Consider the following 18,967-nt stretch of genomic DNA (forward strand, 5'->3'; position numbering starts at 1 on the left):
GAAAAGGGGGCCCTCCGGGGGGCCCCGTCGAGTCGAAGGGGGGCCCCGGCCTTACATATTCTATATAAATTGTTGATCAAATTATCCCCAAATTGATGTCACAGACTGCGAAACTTCCAGCAAAGCAGTGCTGTCTGGGGTCATGTATTATGCATTATGGGAAAATTAAGATGAAGCTGCCAAGTTTAGTGTGCCGTGTGCGCCGCACGTAATGAGCACTGGGAAGGATCGGGGGCCATCGGGGGGCCACAGCTCGTCGAATGGATGAATCCGGTCCTGCTTGGGGGAACTGGCCCTTTTTATTTCTTTATTTATTTCTTTATTTTTTCATTGCTCTGAAAGTTTCATTAGTTTAGAAAAAAACAACCCTGCCTTCACAAGGGAAATATTTCTCTCTCGCCAAACTTTAATATGACTGAACATCTGCTGGCACACATCAAAATAAGAGCCCACCCTAACATTAAAATACTGCATTTCTCGAATTAATGTTTATTATGTGGCCTACAAGTGTAACTTTCCTAATTAGACACAATTATGAAATTTCACCCACAGGGCGGCAACGAACGAGAGTCTAAAACACGCAGCGGCTGAAATAATAACCCGGATAAAACCTCCACCTCGCATGCGGCTTCATGTCACGTTGTAAAATGCGTCCGGGGTTGTGTGCTTTTGTTTTCAAACGCCTTGACGGTGAAGCCGTGATAAATAGTAAAGTGTTAAATGAAGCCGTCGGCGGGTTCGGCCGCGCTCTCGGGAAATCAGAGGCGTGAAAAACTGCATGAGCGCGCTCACACAAGCTGCTTTTATTTTTGTTGCACTTTGACTCTGGACTCGCGATGCGTTTGCGCCTCTGTGACATTGATGCTCGGTGTTGTTGTTGTTGTTGTTGTTGTGGGCGGGACCTCCTGCTTCCTGGCCCGTTTGTAAAAAAAAAAAACAGGCCACGGAGGGGGCAGGAGGCCCGGCAGGAATCGTGACCTGATCATCGGCCGGGCGCCTCTGTGACGCGTTCGCGAGGGGCCTCATCTGATGATCGGCGACGTGGAATAACTCGCTGATGCTGTCAGCTGAAAATAGCAACAACAAACAACAAAAACGGAAATCTTCTGGCGAATAAAAAAAGAAACCCACTTGCAGGACGATTCATGTGTGCCTGACTGTCACACACACACACTCACACAAACAAATGCACGCACACTTCAGTTGTGAAGCCCAACATTTCGAGCATCGTAGCACAAGAAAACTGATTTTCGGGGAACATTCACAGCGTCGCGGCTCCTCTGGGCAGAGTTTTTTTATTCCCCCCGGCTGTGGCCTCGTGTGATCCAGCTGAAAATAATCACAGACCAATCTCGCTCCATGAGCGTGGCTGTTCCTGGCTTTTTTTCTTTTTTTTTACCCCAGCAGGTGTCTGGTGTTCGGGCCACTGAGGGGCAACAGGAGCTCAAGCCTCGCTTGAATCTGGCTCGCGATACGCGGCATATGGCGGCGAGCGAGAGTAGGGAGGACACTCTGCCGACAGCTGGGACTGGGCACGAGTTGATATCCCCTCTTCCAGGTAGCAGCTTTGCTGTTTGCCGGTTGCGTAACGCTGGCACCCTCGCCGCCGCGCAGATTAATACTACAGCCGCCGACGGGCCTCTAATACACTCGTGACATAAGTGTGTGTGTGGGCCATTGGTGATAAGGCCACTGGGATATACGCTTCAATATAACCGTTAATCACAAGCGCCTTTGTGAAACTTCTTTTGTGGAGTGAGCGACACACCGAGCGGCTGCAAGTCATTTTGAATGGAAGCCGGTGGCGTGAAGCTACACAATGACGCCAGACACACACCACAACAACGTTTAGCTTCTACTTGCTCCAATGACGGCGTCAACCCATCGCATGGTATTGTTTCACCCTGTTTGGTTCCATCGCACAAAAACAATTGTCGTTAACGGGTTCCCAGTGTTGTTTATTGGGTTCCAAGTGTCGTTTAATGGGTTCCCAGTGTCGTTTAATGGGTTCCCAGTGCCGGTTAACGGGTTCCCAGTGTCATTTAATGGGTTCCCAGTGCCGTTTAGCGAATTCCCAGTGTCGTTTAATGGCTTCCCAGTGCCGTTTAACGGTTCCCAGTGTCGTTTAACGGGTTCCCAGTGCCGTTTAATGGGTTTCCAGTGTCGTTTAATGGGTTCCCAGTGTCGTTTAACGGGTTCCCATTGTCGTTTAATGGGTTCTCAGTGCCGTTTAGCGGGTTCCCAGTGTTGTTTAATGGGTTCCCAGTGCCGTTTAACGGTTCCCAGTGTCGTTTAACGGGTTCCCAGTGTCGTTTAACGGGTTCCCCGTGTCGTTTAATGGGTTCCCAGTGCCGTTTAATGGGTTCCCAGTGTCTTTTAATGGGTTCCCAGTGTCGTTTAACGGGTTCCCAGTGTCGTTTAATGGGTTCTCAGTGTCGTTTAATGGGTTCTCAGTGTCTTTTAATGGGTTCCCAGTGCCGTTTAATGGGTTCCCAGTGTCTTTTAATGGGTTCCCAGTGTCGTTTAATGGGTTCCCAGTGTCTTTTAATGGGTTCCCAGTGCCGTTTAATGGGTTCCCAGTGTCTTTTAATGGGTTCCTAGTGTCGTTTAATGGGTTCTCAGTGCCGTTTAGCGGGTTCCCCGTGTCGTTTAATGGGTTCCCAGTGCCGTTTAATGGGTTTCCAGTGTCGTTTAATGGGTTCCCAGTGTCGTTTAATGGGTTCCCGGTGTTGTTTAATGGGTTCCCGGTGTCGTTTAATGGGTTCCCAGTGCTGTTTAACGTGTTCCCAGTGTTGTTTATTGGGTTCCCAGTGCTGTCTAACGGGTTCCCAGTGTCATTTAATGGGTTCCCAGTGTCTTTTAATGGGTTCCCAGTGCTGTTTAACGTGTTACCAGTGTTGTTTAATGGGTTCCCAGTGTCGTTTAATGGGTTCCCAGTGCCTTGTAACGGCTTCCCAGTGCCGTTTAACGACATAACCAACGTCCACGAGAGCTTGAGCAGCTGGCCGTCGACCGTGAACTTAACAATAAATAATGACGAGTGATTTTTGGGAAAATGGTCGTTTTGTATTGTAAACGCTGTCAAAAGGGGTTCCGCAAGGTTCTACGCTGGGTCCCCTCTTGTTCGCGGTTTACATTAAGTTGTGTTTAATTTGCACATTGACACACTTGTTAGCAAGCTATGATGAAAATTGGATATCTGTACAGAAACAGCAAGTTTCTCTGTATATTCAGTAAGTTCTTATCACTTCCTTATTAAATTGACTAAAGTACAAAGTCCTGCATGCGAAATAAAACTGCGTTTAGTTTCTGTAAAACATTTCAGGTCATTTAAAAATAATGAAAAAATAAATGGAAACGTTGTTGTCTGATTGTTGATTTTCCTCATTAATTTTCTTGTGTGTAATTATTCTGTTGTAATTTTGCTCTCGACATCATTAAAATTTAGGGCATGAACTCAATTATTCTCAGATGTTTAAACAAAAGTTGTGTAAATGAATGAATGTGCAGACATTCTCAGAAGATATGGTTTTAAAAATTGGACGTCGAAACATCGCCATTGAACGTAATCCGGGGTCTCAAAAGAATTGTCCAACATAATTATTTTGTCAGGAGATATATTTCTCTTTCGATCTACTTGGTTCTGATCAAATATATCATTAAAATAAACTGTGTCAGCTTTCCCACAATAATATGCTTCTTTGCGGATGCCAGTCGCTCACACAGTCCTGCACTTTGAGATCTTCTTCATCTAAGACAGTTTCATTAATGTTCCTGTATGAGCATCTGTTTGCTTTGTACCTGCAGGTCCAGCTGTGCCGGTCGGAGTGGACGTCCAGGTGGAGAGCTTGGACAGCATATCGGAGGTAGACATGGTGAGTGGCTTAAATGTGTGAAAGCCATGCGGTGCACTACACAAAAAAAATGGTTCTTTGTCAGACTTGAGAAGTGTTCGATCAGGAACTCTTCTCATCAGTTTTTCGAAGAAATATCTCTGTGGGGGGTTGAGCCTCGGCCCTTTAAGAACGTCATGAGGAACCCTGTTTCATCTCCAGATAATATAAAGTGGTTCCTGGTAGAACTTCTTTGTTGGGCTCTAGATAAAAGACTTGAAAGGGTTCTCGGTAGAACCTTCTGGTTGATCTCTAGATGAAAACCTTGGACGTAAAATGATCTTCTTGTATGGCACCCTTAGACAAAGGAAAGGTTGTAGGAAGAACCTCCAGAAAGGGTTCTTGGTGGAACCGTCATACCACAGAAGGGTTGTCTGATAGGAGGTTCTTGCTGGAACCTTTCTCAGATGGTTCTAGGTAATTCCCTTGAAATGGATCCCGGTGGAACAGGAACTAAAAAGGTTCTCCTGTGGAGGCAAGCCAAGGACCTTTATGTGGTTCTATTTACCACAATTGTTCAGTGTTTAACAATTTAACAATTAATGTATTTATCAACTATCACTATGTTGATCGTCGATTAATAGGTTTGAGTAATTCTTTAAAAAAAAAAAGAAAGATTCTCAGTTTCCAGCTTCCTAAATGTAAATATTTTTACAACACTAAGCTGAATATCTTTGAGTTTTGGACTTGTCATCTTGGGCTTTGGGAAACTTTGAATCGAGTAATTCAAACGAAATACAGCGAGAGTGAGTTGCAGCCCTAATTGCTGTTGTTTTAAGAATAAATTCTGTTTGGGCATCAACAACCTCTATTCTCTTGAAAGCAAAGACCAAACAACAAACTCAAAAGCAATGTGATAATGGGAGAAGTAGACGTATGATGTCATCATTAACGCTAGTATTTCAGTAGATTATGTTACCCCTAACCCTAACCCTAACCCTAACCCTAATAAGGCAGGAACCGTCTTCATTAACAGCATGAGAATGAACACATGAGCACAACAATGAGTAAGATTATGGCGACTCACGTCTCCTCAATCCAATTTGTTTGATTGGACTCACGAGATCGGCGCCCCGGACAGAGTTCACAGTAATCCGTCGGCCTTTATCGGATATCCGTGTTTGTCTTTCCTGCGCTTTGAACCGACGGACGAATGCAACCTTTCGGTTTTCGTCATTTAGCTGTTGTTTTCGGTTGGATTATCAGAATCAGATTATGAAAGCTCAATGGTAGGAATTGTTTACTTTTTCCCTGAGTAATGTAATTAAATCAACCTTCTGTTCTGGAACCAAAAAAATTGGATCCGAAAACCCGCCGTCCTGATGTTGTGTAAGCCCCCGTTTGCAAGGACGACCAAGGATTACATTTAATTTGGATCCCAGTGTGTATTTAATTGTTTGGGAGCAGAAGGGGTGGGGAGGGGGCTATGAATGATTTCAGACGACGGCTGCACTTAATGACATTATGTCATATCACAAACCTGCAGGATGCAGGCACACAGCAAACACTCCTCTGCTGTTTCATTTGGAGGTTGATTTTAAAAAAAGGACACCTTTTTCTCAAGAAAGACCCAACTGAGCAATGTGTCGGTCTGTTTGTCAACACTTCGTGAGCCATGTCTGTGGCGCTCAGCTCCGAGCCCATTGGTTCAAGTGTGAAACATTTCACAAAACCTCACCAGGCTCAGTAATTTCCCAAAAACAGATGGACATTGTATAGTTTTAAGCAAACATTAACCTGGGAGGGGAAGTGTCGGTCAAACTAATTCAAAAGTAGTTTCCTGCTTTGAGTTACGTTAGCTCTGCACTAAAATGATTAACCTCTCCATATATTCACTTTAGGCGGGCAGGTACGTGGGTAGGTAGGAAGGTAAGTAGGTGGGTGGGTTTGTGAGTAGGTAGGTAGGTGGGTAGGTAGGTAGGTGGGTAGGTAAGCAAGTAGGTGGGTAGGTAGATGGGTAGGTGGGTAGTTAGGAAGGTAGGTAGGTGGATACGTGGGTAGGTAGCCAGGTAGGTAGGTAGGTAAGTGGGTAGGTGGATAGGTAGGCAGGTAGGTAGATAGGTAAGTGGGTAGGTAGGTAGGTGGGTAGGTAGGTAGGTGGGTAGGTAGGTAGGTAGGAAGGTAGGTAGGTAGGTGGGTAACTGGGTAGGTAGGTAGGTAGGAAGGTAGGTAGGTGGGTAACTGGGTAGGTAGGTAGGTAGGTAGGTGGGTAAGTGGGTCGGTAGGCAGGTAGGTAGGTAGGAAGGTAGGTAGGTGGGTAAGTGGGTAGATAGGTGGGTAGGTAGGTAGGTAGGTAGGTAGGTAGGTGGGTAGGAAGGTAGGTAGGTAGGTAGGTAGGTAGGTAGGTAGGTAGGTGGGTAGGTAGGTAGGTAGGTGGGTAGGTCCTTGTTTGAACTGGTTGTCTCTGGCCAATAAAGATGAATAAATGTTTATAGAAGGGGTAATGTAGGTAGGTAGGTAGGTAGGTGGAACATATGTTCGAGACAGAACGTTTTATTTCTTTTTTTCAAAAGCTACACAGTCTTACTTTAATAGATTCAGCTTCCAGGACCTTCTAAATCAATTTGTCCTAGTTTTAAACAGCTAATCTGCTCGCAGCGATGCAAACATTCTCGGACACGTTCATTAGTGAACTTATTTCGCATCACAGTTGTGTTTCCCGTCGGATAAATTACGACGTGCCCGCGAACCGAACCCGCCGTCGTCTTACGCAACATCAAAGGTACTTTCATGGCGGGTGCCAAGAGTAGAATGTGTTGCTGCAGCCATTATTCCAAACTGATCTGGCCTTATGTAACGCCATGAGGCGAGTGGGCTAGAGGATGATCCAGAGTGTGTGTGCGTGTGTGTGTGTGTGTGTGTGGGGGGGGGGGGGGGGGGGGGGGGGGTTAGTCATAGTCGTGCCTGCATAGCAACAAGGGTTGGAGGCCCGAAGACAAGGGTAATCTAGGACCAATGGAAGCTCTGTGGATTGTGTTTGGTGAACATATGTTGAGCACCTCTCTTGACCGTGTCTGTTTGGTCATAAGCAATCCATATAATCCAGCAGCGCTGTAATCCCAGGGGAATTCAATAAACCAAGAGGCGGCAAGAGCGTAGAGTGCCTCGCGGCAGAGACTTAATCCAGGGGCTGTTTTCTGCTCAGGACTTCACCATGACCCTGTATCTGAGGCACTACTGGAAGGACGAGAGGCTGGCCTTCCCCAGCTCCACCAACAAGAGCATGACCTTCGACGGCCGCCTGGTGAAGAAGATCTGGGTGCCCGATGTGTTCTTCGTCCACTCCAAGAGGTCTTTCATCCACGACACCACCACCGACAACATCATGCTGCGCGTGTTCCCCGACGGCCACGTCCTGTACAGCCTGAGGTGAGGAGAACACACACAAACACACAAACACACATATATCTGTCATCTCGAGGGGCCTTTTCTCACACCGAGCAAATGCGACTTGGCAGGCCTTGTTGTTGCCGCATGCACAGAGCTGGTGATGTTTACACTCTGCTGCCCCCCCCCCCCCTCCCAACCCACAGGGTTACAGTTACAGCTGCGTGCAACATGGATTTCAGTCGTTTCCCTTTGGACTCGCAGACGTGCACGCTGGAGCTGGAGAGCTGTGAGTACTCCCCTCTGTAGTCATCGTGACGTAACTGATTTCTTTGTTTGGGAGCCTTGGGCTTGGCTGTTTGGCCGCCATCCTCACGAACAGAAACGACCACATTTGGATTACAGAGGAGAGATGTAGAGAGGCCGGATGCGGCTGTCAATCACCTTGTAGCCCCGCCCTCAAGCATACCATCTATTTGACTCTATATGGACCATGATATACAAAATGTACATTATGCTGCATTGAAGAAGACTTGTATAGAAGTCTATGCTTCACGTGTTAAAGCTGCATTCTCTCTCCTGACCACCAGGGGGCGACTCCTCTGGTTGTATAGAAGTCTATGCTTCACGTGTTAAAGCTGCATTCTCTCTCCTGACCACCAGGGGGTGACTCCTCTGGTTGTATAGAAGTCTATGCTTCATGTGTTAAAGCTGCATTTTCTCTCCTGACCACCAGAGGGCGACTCCTCTGGTTGTATAGAAGTCTATATAAGTGACTCTACTTCTCTCTTGATGTATTCCCTCAGTAAACATTGTAAACATGAGTTCATGTCTCAATCTCTAGTTTCAAGTCTTCTTCTATACAGCATGATGTTCATTTAGTAAATGATGGTCATTGAGATTCAAACACACCATAAAGCAAGGGACACTTTAGGGGCGGGGCTACAAGGTGATTGACAGGTCACTCTGCTGTATTCCAGATGTGGTCACTTATGTTCACTGGTTGCAAAAAAACAAGATGGCAACGGCCAAATAGAGCCACTAGAGACTTCAAAACGTCCACAAACCAACAAGGATTTTGACAACAAACACAATGCAATAGTATCAGACATGATTACAAATAAATGATATGAAAATGCACAATAGAATATGATTAAAACCATGTTAAAATAAGTATGTTATGATGCAATTGGTGACAGAAAACCCTCACATACTGAAGCCCGTATACTAACACTGCAGAGGTGCATTCATGCTGTTTTTCTTTAGACGCGTACACAGACGAAGACCTGATGCTCTACTGGAAAAGCGGCGACGAGTCCCTGAGCACCGATGACAGGATTTCTCTGTCTCAGTTCCTCATCCAGAAGTTCCACACTACCTCCAGGCTGGCTTTCTACAGCAGCACAGGTACACGGGCCAAAAAACCCCGCAGAATTTACATAGAAGGTTTTCTATACGGGTAGGCGGCTCCTCCAGTCTCGCCAGTGGTGCAGTTAGTATGAAGTAACTTGATTAAGTGGTTATTACAAACCAAAAACCGAAGGCACCTTAATGTCGAGAGGCAATAATGTACTTTTAATGCCATAAATATTTCTGTTGTATGGTGCAAATTTGCGTTTAATCAACGTATAACCACGTTGGAGAACTCGAGGGGCCCTCGCTGCTGACGGGTTAATGAGACCTTGATATTAAAGAGTCTGAAGTAATTGGGTTTGCCGAGTGCAACCTCAAAGAGGCGAGATTTAAATTAAGATTAAATTATTTAATCTCACTGACTCACTTCTGCTTATTTTTCATATTTTAATTTGTAAGTGTATTTCCTCACAACTTGTGGTGCAAACTCTTCTAAAGGACAGTTCTTTGCCTTTTTGGACTCGATCTTCAATCAGCTCTTTTTCTTTGACTCAAGTGGTCTGAACGACCTCCTTCAGCGCAGAGACCCGACAATTGATGTGTGTCGAATCAGCGCGAGCTGTTTTAAGATCCTCGTGGGTTTGAAGTCCTCGCCATCGCCGGTGTTTGACACTCCTGGCTTCATCATAGCCGTCACTTCAAAGTCAAATTAGCTCAAACGGTTTCCCGCTGCCTGAGCGGCCGGGTAGCGATACTCCATAACTTTTTAGTTGTCGACCGAAGTAACCAAGTGGTACCCGCAATCGATCTTTGTGGGGACCTGTCCTGACCTAGAAGCTAACAGCTAACAGCTAGCAGCAAAAAGCTAAAAGCTAGAATGTAGCAGCTAACAATCAGAAGCTGACGGCGAACAGCTAGAAGCTAGGAGCTAATAACTAGAAGCTGACAGCTATAATCTAACAGCTAACAATTAGAAGCTGACGGCTAACAGCTAGAAGCTAGCAGCTAACAACTAGAAGCTAACAGCTGGAAGCTAACAACTACAAGCTGACAGCTATAATCTAACAGCTAACAATTAGAATCTGACGACAAACAGCTAGAAGCTAGGAGCTAACAACTAGAAGCTAACAGCTAGAAGCTAACAACTAGAAGCTGACAGCTATAATCTAGCAGCTAAAAATTAGAAGCTGACAGCAAACAGCTAACAGCTAGAAGCTAGTAGCTAACAACGAGAAGCTGACAGCTAGAAGCTAACAGCTAAAAATTAGAAGCTGACGGCTAACAGCTAGAAGCTAGCAGCTAACAACTAGAAGCTGACAGCTAGAAGCTAACAGCACTAAAACCGTCAACAACACTGAGTGACAGACTGATGGTTGGGGGGCAGCGTTGTCAGCGTTGTCAGTCAAAAAATGTTCACTGATAGGACTGAACAGGACTGAGATATTTTATTCATGGATGCAGTGAATTACAGGCTGGTTATGTATTATTATATAAATAATTGTGCCTCTTCTGCGGCTGGATGATTAGCAGTTTGTGATCAAATGTCACTGCGACCTCATAAAAAACTTTCTTTGGCCATAAGTCAAGAAGTAATTCTTTATTGTGTCTAATAAATTGGTGAACTGACATTTTGGACAGACATTGATATAAACTGCACAAATGGAGGCAAACATCCACGAGGATGTAATTCTAGTTTACATACTTTTTAATGATAATGAATAAGAAGTGTCAAAAGTGTCAAAATCAAACAAGAAATGTCTTTTTGAACTTGTCAGTTTGTTGTGTGAACTGTTTCTAAACACAACGGTGTGTTCATGGTTGAATACAGTGCTGCTAAAGGAATGAAAATAGTCACATATATTAATTATATTAATAAATATATAAAAGCTATTTGAAAGCTTCTACTGAGTGAAGCTTTCAAAAGCTCTGGAAATAATTGTTTGGCTTTGCCCACCGAGGTTTTACCCGGTGAGATTAGCACGGGATCCAGAGAAAAGCTGTTCCTCTGAGAAATGTTTTTGTAACTCAGAAACTAGAGCACTAATGTGGAAAAAAACACCTTTTTGGGGGCTATTTCAACATATTTCTCATATTCCCCTCACATTGTTATTTGCGACCTTTCTTTGCGCCGCTGTCATAAATGTGATTATCTCTTTTCTCTTCAGTTCTTGCTTTTTTCTGTTTGGTTTTAACGGCCGATCCCGATTGCTATCGCCCCGCTGCAGTTTAGTTCATTCCACCTGACTCTGTGTTCATTGTGTTCAGCATTTCTGTTTTTTTTTTTACCTCCGATGCATAAAACAACAAACACTCACGTTATTCTGCCTCTTCCCTGTCTCCTCCAGGCTGGTACAACCGTCTGTACATCAACTTCACTCTGCGGCGTCACATCTTCTTCTTCCTGCTGCAGACCTACTTCCCCGCCACGCTGATGGTCATGCTGTCCTGGGTGTCCTTCTGGATCGACCGCAGGGCCGTCCCGGCCAGGGTCTCGCTAGGTAACGCGCCGCTAAGAAGAGCGTAATGTGCGTCCGGAGCATCGTGACAGTGACCCGACAGCACGCCGCGGTTAGCGTAGCGGAAACGGAAGAGAAGTGCGACATTTTGGGGGAATAGAGTTTGGAGTACGGCGTCAGGATGTGGTTAGCTTAGCTTAGCTTAGCACAAAGACTGGCAGTAGGGGCAAATGGCTATCCCGGCTGTGCCCTTAAAATAAAATGAGAACATCTACCAACACTTCTAAAGCTTGTGTGTGCAAAATACAGCTTAGCATGTTGTAATCAACTGGTTTGTTTTCCAACTTGTTGTACTGGAACCCATCACGCGACTTCTCTGTAGACCACCTTCTTCTCCACCATTTTTCTTCTTACCAGTTTCCCCAGTTTCCTCCCCGTGTTTCACCCGAGGTCGTCTGTTTCTCCGTGTCTTCAGGCATAACCACGGTGCTCACCATGTCCACCATCATCACCGGCGTCAACGCCTCCATGCCCAGGGTGTCCTACATCAAAGCCGTGGACATTTATCTGTGGGTCAGCTTCGTCTTCGTCTTCCTCTCCGTGCTCGAGTACGCCGCCGTCAACTACCTGACGACGGTGAGGGACGGAAAAGACCGCAAGCTCAGAGAGAAAGCCCGTCAACAGGTACCTGAACTAAACGCCCTGCGTCTCCCAAACGACGCCTCCAGCTTCTCAATCGATTCCTGATTCCTTTCCCCCTCTCTTCTGCCCAGTCGCAGTCGCTCCCTTGCACCTGCGGCATGTCCCACGCCAGGACCATGATGATGGACGGCACGTACAGCGAGGCGGACGCCAACAGCCTGGCGGGCTACACGCGGGGCTCCATGGCGGGCGAGGACTCGTCGGAGAAGCAGGAGCGCATGGTGGTGCACCTGTCCCTGGACAGCGAGCCCGCGGGGCCCAAGAAGAAGGGCCTGCGCGGCTTCCGGATCATCCAGAACACCCACACCATCGACACCTCGTCTCGCATGATCTTCCCCGGCGCCTACATCCTGTTCAACCTGATCTACTGGTGTGTGTACTGCTGAGCATTCGAGACAACAACAAAAAACTGCTTGTTGACCGTAGAGGAGAGAGATACGGATGTTTTTTTGTTTTTTTAAAAATTCTGCATGTTCAAGTGGAGCATTGGGTTTTTGACGGGATGGGAGAAAGCATGTCGGATGCTTCTTCTGCGTGTGAAATATCTCAAAACTCTGTCATCGCTGGACTGCACCGCTTCAACAGCTTCTCCTGCTTTACGTGGGTTACATCACAAGCTCTTTCTTACCTCCATCAGTGTGTGAAATACGTACGCAGCAGACAAGATTTAATGGATGCCAGACACGACAACGAGGCTGCACACACATCCGTCAGATGCGTAAAGGCCTCCCACTTTCCAATTTTGTAATTTTAACCAGTCAGAGCATCAGTGTTATTGTTATTTAATCATTTATTTCTTTAATAGAACATCCTCCTGTGGGGAATAATTCGCTTTTGATTTGATTTAACGCTCTCCAAACAGATTAAAAAAAATGAAGCTTTGGGCACCGGGTTCCTCATTTGAAGCTGAAAATTTTTAAACAAGCTCCGTGGAGAGACGTCAAAGCAGCTGGAAGCACTTCATAACACTTTTGGTGCATGTTTGACCAATTAAAACAAGGTTCGCTCAGGAAGAGAGGACGAGCCCAGGAGAACCAGGACCGAGCGGGGAGGACGGTCAGATCTTGGTGCTGGAAAATGCTGTAAAAAGCTGTAAAATGCTGGTTTTCTGAAGAGACTCTGGTGCTCGGGAAACGATTTTGTGACGATGAAATGAAAGTTCCTACTGATGGCAATGTCTCTCTGTCACACTGAACATCGCAGTTTTAATTAAATGGCGTTGCAATGGGTTTTTTCTTTTGACAATATAGAGAAATGGTAATCCAAAGGTCTGGAACAAGACGATGCAGATGCTGAAAAACACAAACCATGAATATTTCATCGCCCCCATGAAGGTCAAGCAATTGTATTCGCCGACAGTTGGCATTTTACACAACCAGCAGAAAGATATTAGCAACATTAATGTGTTTTTTTTGACAACACAAAAAATATTAATACACTTTTACTCTCTGGTTTTGGTCTCCGTCATATGGAAGCTCCTTTCCGCCACACACACACAAAAAAAGAATTAGGACCCAAAAAATAAAACAAATGAGGACAATAAAAATAAAAATAAAAAATTAGGACCAAAAAAAAAAAATCGACTTTTTTTCTTCTTTTTCGTTGCCTTTTTTTTGTTGACTTAAAAAAAGGCAAAAAACAAACAAACAAAGGTTCCTGTTTCATTCCAGGAGAGAAATGAGAACTTGACTACTGACTACAGATGTCAAAATTACAGTTACAGCCTAAATATAATTGTAGCTCATATATATACACACAAAGTACATTGTTGTTGTTGTCATTGTTGTTCCATTGACCATTTTTAAGAACTGAGTAAAATGCAAAGTCCACAAATATATTAACGAGAAGAAAAAAAAGTTGATTAATTTATTTTATTTTATTGTCCTCATTTTTTTTGGGAGGGGTCCAATTTCTTTGGTCCTAGTTTTCTGTTTATTATTTTTTGGGTCCTCATATATATACATATATATTTTGGTCCTAATTTTTTTTTGTGTGTGTGGCGGAAATGGGCTTCCATACCGGCAACTTCCGAAAAACACCAGTTTCTTAAAGTGTCGCGACTCTACCGAGCGGCAGAACTTTTCAGGTTTGTCAAGAAAGATTTTCAGATGTTTTAACCTGAAGTTGGACAGTTAGATCTGAGCCAAAGTTTAAAGAAAATAATACTAATAAGAGATAAATTTGGCTGCTTTTTCTTCTGTAACCTTTGGATCTGAGTCACAGAAAAGTCCAGAGCAGATGGCTAATGAGGCAGTAAGTGTGCTAAATACCAGGCTGTCTTCCCTTAACGGCTAACTCCTTCCACACTGACTAATTTTCAATTAAGTGACAGTAAATGCTGCTTCCCGGTATTATTCATGCACTAGTGTTGGCATTTACCAGACGGAAGCGACCCATAAACCAGGATTAAACAGGATGTGACCACTGTATGGGGTTGTTAAAGCACCACTGTTGCTGAGCAAAGTATTCTATTTATTCATGTATTTACGGCTTGTTCGGTCACTGCGTTTCTTTTATTAACTATTTATTTATTTATTTAAAGTGCAGCGATAGATCCATGTGCCATTACACCTGAAGATGCACGAAACAGGGCTGACACAGAAGCTGCTCGCCGCATGCTGCAGGAGAGCGATGCTGTTTGTCTTTTGTCTTTCTTGATGTATGTTTCTTTGAAAGGACTTGAAAACACGGGAAGCTTTATTAGTGATGTAACCAACTTGAACCGCCTTAACTTCATTTTTTGGGGGGGATACAACAACATGGTTTCATGGCTGTATTTATTTTTTATTTTGACTTGTTTGTTTGTGTAAAATGAGTGACTGCGTAGTTTATATCGGGGGTTTTCTGAGCAGAATTACATCAAATTCAACATTTAATCGCGTTTGTAAATAGTAAGATAGAAGCTGTGATGTGTGAGTTAACACGTTACAGTTTACTTCCACAATACTGGTGCACAAGTCAGGGTTTCTACCTGCGGAAATGTCCACTTTTTAAGGAAGTAGTTTGACATTTTGGTACATGGACTCGACAATAATCTATAGAAATTATATCATGAACATAAATGTAGTAAAGAAACTTAGTTAACTAAGATATGTGTCCATCTCCAGAGCTGGTTAGCTAGCTCACTAGCATGTCCATCTCCAGAGCTGGTTAGCTAACTCACTAGCGTGTCCATCTCCAGAGCTGGTTAGCTAACTCACTAGCGTGTCCATCTCCAGAGCTGGTTAGTGAACTAACTAGCAGAGCTGGTTAGTGAACTAACTAGCAGAGCTGGTAAGTTAACTCACTAGCTTGTCCATCTCCAGAGCTCTACAGATACCTAGCTAGTCTCCAAAGCTCATAAACGGTGTTGCATTAAAGCAAAATTAGCAAGCTGTACGCTAGTTATCTGGCTAGCCTTTCAATGCTACAGTGGTTACAGAAGATTAGCCCAACGGCAGGTCATGTCTTTAATTTAATAGTTCAATAATTGTGACAGCTGAGGAGGTTAGCTAAGCTAAACTATTGACAAACAGTCGTATTACAAGCTAAGCTAACCACCTTTTGGCTCTAGCTCCATACTTATTGCACAGATAAGAGAGCGTTGTTGATCTTAACTTCCAGCAAGAAAGTGAAAAGCTGTGTTTTTGCAATGTGTCAAACTACTTCTTTACATCCTGCTTAGTAATCTTTTCAGTGACCAACGACGCGCTTCAGCTTCATGGCAGCAATCATTCGCCAAAAGTAAATGTGAGGATTTTTTTTTTTCATGTATTTTAAAAGGTGCATATCATTTTGGAATGAAACTCTCATAACAGCGAGTCAGATGGCGTCTCAGTGCAAAACAAATAAATAGGAATATAAGAATATAATAATAAAAAAGAAGAAGCACGCTTGCAGATCCGTCAGCTTTCAAACCGACACCTCTTCTACTTCATCTTCGGGGAAAAAAAAAACATATTTCAGAATGTAATGCTTTCAGAGCACATTTCATAAATAAAGACTTTCTTTCACGCGTTTCAACGAGTCCTGATTGAACCGCTTCTGGAGATGCGACGCATCCGACCGACGTGAATTCAAGGATTTGAGGCCACGACGCCGTCAAAGCTCCTCCAGTCTGGTTTTTTTATTTTTTATTTGCGACGACATCGGTGGCTAAGAAGCAGCTGCACTGAAAACATCCATAACTTCCAAGAATAATGTATCAGACACAATCTTCCTGCGCGACGGCGCACATCTGTCTTTAATCCAGATTTTAGAGAGCACTCTGGGCACATCTAATCCCTAAATAGACAAACCACGTCAGATTTTTGTCTATGCTACCACTACTTAAAAAAATCAAATAAAAAAGAAACGCAGTCTCGTCCTCGTTGTTCATTAATGCGTCTGCTGCTTCGAGGCAGCTCGCTGACTCTCATACGACCGGCTGTGGTTTTGTCTGATGCTCTGACGTCCGCCGTGTGGCTTGTAATACGTCGTGTCCAGCATGAATTAATAAACATTTACACACATTTCTTTGAAAAGCCCCAAACCTCCCCCCACCCCAAAAAAAAAAAAAAAAAAAAAAGGAAACATGATATAAATAGTTTACAAATCCTCCGTGTATCCAAAGCCGACGGATTTGAGTAGTTTGGTTGGATTTGAACAGGAAGTAAAAAGATCAGATTTGAACTGAGCGTGACCCAGAATTAGGGGGTTTTGGTCAACTTTGTTTCTCGTTTTTCTTCTACGTCACAGAGGTGAAAACCCTCATTCGATGCTCTGAATGTCACTCTGAATGTTTTGGGAACTGGGAAATATCTGTTTCCGTGACCTAAACCCCTCTAAGAGTACACACATCCCATAAGAACCAAGCGCATTACATATTTAGAGCCATTGATGGCAACAGAATGCTGTTTTTTTGTCAGCCAAAAATCTGCAAAGTGTCATCTCCTTCACTGTTAATATGAAGGAAGTTCCCTCCTTACTTGTTCATCTGGTTTATTTAATCAATCGTTCTACACATAAAGGCCAAGTTTCCAAGTAATTGTGACCTGGATGTTGTCGTCCCCAGTGGAGAAATGTTAACGCTCTTCATAAAAGTCACAAAAAGGTCGAACTAATTTGGAGGAAAAGGTTCAATATTTTTCAGAAATACAAAACAATTTTTTTTGTTGCTTTCGTGTCTGTGAATGAGGAGTTCTGCATCGACGTCACGTCTGTGTTTTAAAGCTGCAGTCATTGATTTTAACGGACACTTTGGTGCAAACACAACACTGATATGCGGGCGGTGCATTGATCGGTGACGGGCGGCTTCAATACACAGTCTTAGTTCAGATTCAAGATATTTTTACTATCATACGCACAGATAAAAGACAGTTATTCTGTAGATTGAAAAGCTTTTTTTAGCTGGTTCCTCCCAACACAGAATTACAATACACTTACGTTGAAAAATATATAAAAGAAATCACAGTATTGCACAAAAATATGCTAATAGTATTGCTCAGTGTATAAAGTGAAATATGCATAGTTAAGCTGTACTAGCAGAGATCTTAAACGTGCAGTGTTGTATATTTTGACCATGGAGGGCGTTCACTAACTAACTAACTAACTAACTAACTAACTAACAGGAAGTTCTCAAAGGAGTGAACTTCCGCTGAACCCTCGTGTAAACGCGCCATGTGGTGTTCTGCTGACATCTGCTGGTGGCACTGCGGTACTGCGTCTAAATCACCACGTCGAATAAATGAAACCTTTTTATGAATCATCTCGCAGATAAACGGCAGAGAGACAGAACTGTTGTGACGCTGTCTCTTGAGAAAAGTTTGATATACAAATGAGACATCGTCTTATTAAAAAAAAAAAAGTGCCAATCTCCAGAACAGAAGTCTGAACATTGGATGCAAGTTTTCACATTTTGAGAGGATTTTGAATAACTCAGCCATAGAAAAACTTTTTTTTTTGTTATGAAATGTTAAATAAATGAGGCTATGAATGATTTATGAACAAACCCCTCCATAGAAACCTCCAGAATATTGAGAGGAATGAAACTGGAATATTTGGTGGATGTAAGAGCTGCAGAAGTGGAGATTTCTGACTGAAAAAAACGACCATTAAAGAGATGTTTTGTTCAATAGACAGACACTTTAAAGACACCGCGGGTAATGATATTCTGAATTGTGATGTTTAATATGTATTTCTTCTTCTTCTTCTTCTTCTTCTTCTTCTTCTTCTTCTTCTTCTTCTTCTTCTTCTTCTTCTTCTTCTTCTTCTTCTTCTACATCTTATTGTATTCTATTTTAGCCTGTTTTTCATTATTTTCTATTCTCTCGTCTCTTAAATGACGCTTAAACCTTAAATGACTGTTTTTAATCTTATATTTTCGCATTACTATAATATGTAAATATGATATCACGACGCTATCAGCGGACAGATGTTTGGTAACCCCACAGTGCCACCGTGTGGTCAGATGAGTGAACAACACGTTAACATTTAGTTTAGTTTCCTGCAGTTACACCTTTAAAACACAAATTAACTCACTTATTCTAGAAATGTGGGAATTTATGTCAATGCATCCGTATTTTAAAGAATTCATCAGCAGAACATTTTAAACATAGAAGAATAAATAATTAGTTTTCTCTGAAGACATGTGGAACAGATTTTGTATTATTTGTTCCCACATTTTTTAATAATCTGCCAAATAGGATAAATTCGTAACATTGCTGCAAATATGTTGACAGATCTTTGATGAAAACACCATAAATGTACACGACCCTCCTGTCCAGCCCGTCAGTTTGCAATATTCCTAAATATTCCAGTAAACATGATCCGGCTCTTGATGCCGGTGTGGGAGGAACGGTGACATGCGGCTGTTTGTCCTCCTCCGGTTTCAAGCTTTCACCTCAAACCTGTGAGAGAGAGAGAGTATCAGATTCCTCGCGAGGGTGAAAAAACACAGTGGAAAAGCCCCGGAGTCAAAGCAGAGGGTGATGCCGTAATGCCGGATCGGATTCCCGCTCTGGGAAGCCGAGACGGGACAAATTGAAAACGTCTCTTTGGGGCCTTTCGGTGATTCACTCTGCTGCCGAAACATCAAGAGGTCAGAGAGGTCAAGAAGAAGAACACCCGACCTCGACGAGGTCAGCGTGACTGAACTGAAATCACTCTTCACGTCGGGAGGTGGAAAGATGACACTCGTAGGGTTTCTCTTTTGCTCTCAGACGCTCTGCTCTCTTCCTCCTTCGTTGTTGTTGTTTTTTCATGACACATCATCAAATT

The 18,967-nt window shown here is 43.6% G+C and overlaps 1 protein-coding gene across 2 annotated transcripts in view; it reads left to right on the forward strand.

Moving 5' to 3' along the window:
• Positions 1-12,192, forward strand: part of LOC137785492 (gamma-aminobutyric acid receptor subunit rho-2-like) — a 16,896-nt gene extending 4,704 nt beyond the window's left edge. For both annotated transcript variants that reach the window (XM_068576772.1, XM_068576771.1), the window contains 7 exons: positions 3,808-3,875; positions 7,039-7,262; positions 7,427-7,509; positions 8,487-8,627; positions 10,919-11,071; positions 11,505-11,713; positions 11,803-12,192. In XM_068576772.1, coding sequence (XP_068432873.1) covers positions 3,808-3,875; positions 7,039-7,262; positions 7,427-7,509; positions 8,487-8,627; positions 10,919-11,071; positions 11,505-11,713; positions 11,803-12,117 — 1,193 coding nt within the window. In that variant the 3' untranslated portion in view covers positions 12,118-12,192. The remainder of the gene's footprint in view (positions 1-3,807; positions 3,876-7,038; positions 7,263-7,426; positions 7,510-8,486; positions 8,628-10,918; positions 11,072-11,504; positions 11,714-11,802) is intronic.
• Positions 12,193-18,967: the final 6,775 nt, after the last annotated feature.

This window comes from Clinocottus analis, unplaced genomic scaffold, assembly GCF_023055335.1.
Source record: "Clinocottus analis isolate CAN_PGR_092001 unplaced genomic scaffold, fCliAna1.0.p SCAF_15, whole genome shotgun sequence".
Lineage (NCBI taxonomy): Eukaryota > Metazoa > Chordata > Actinopteri > Perciformes > Cottidae > Clinocottus > Clinocottus analis.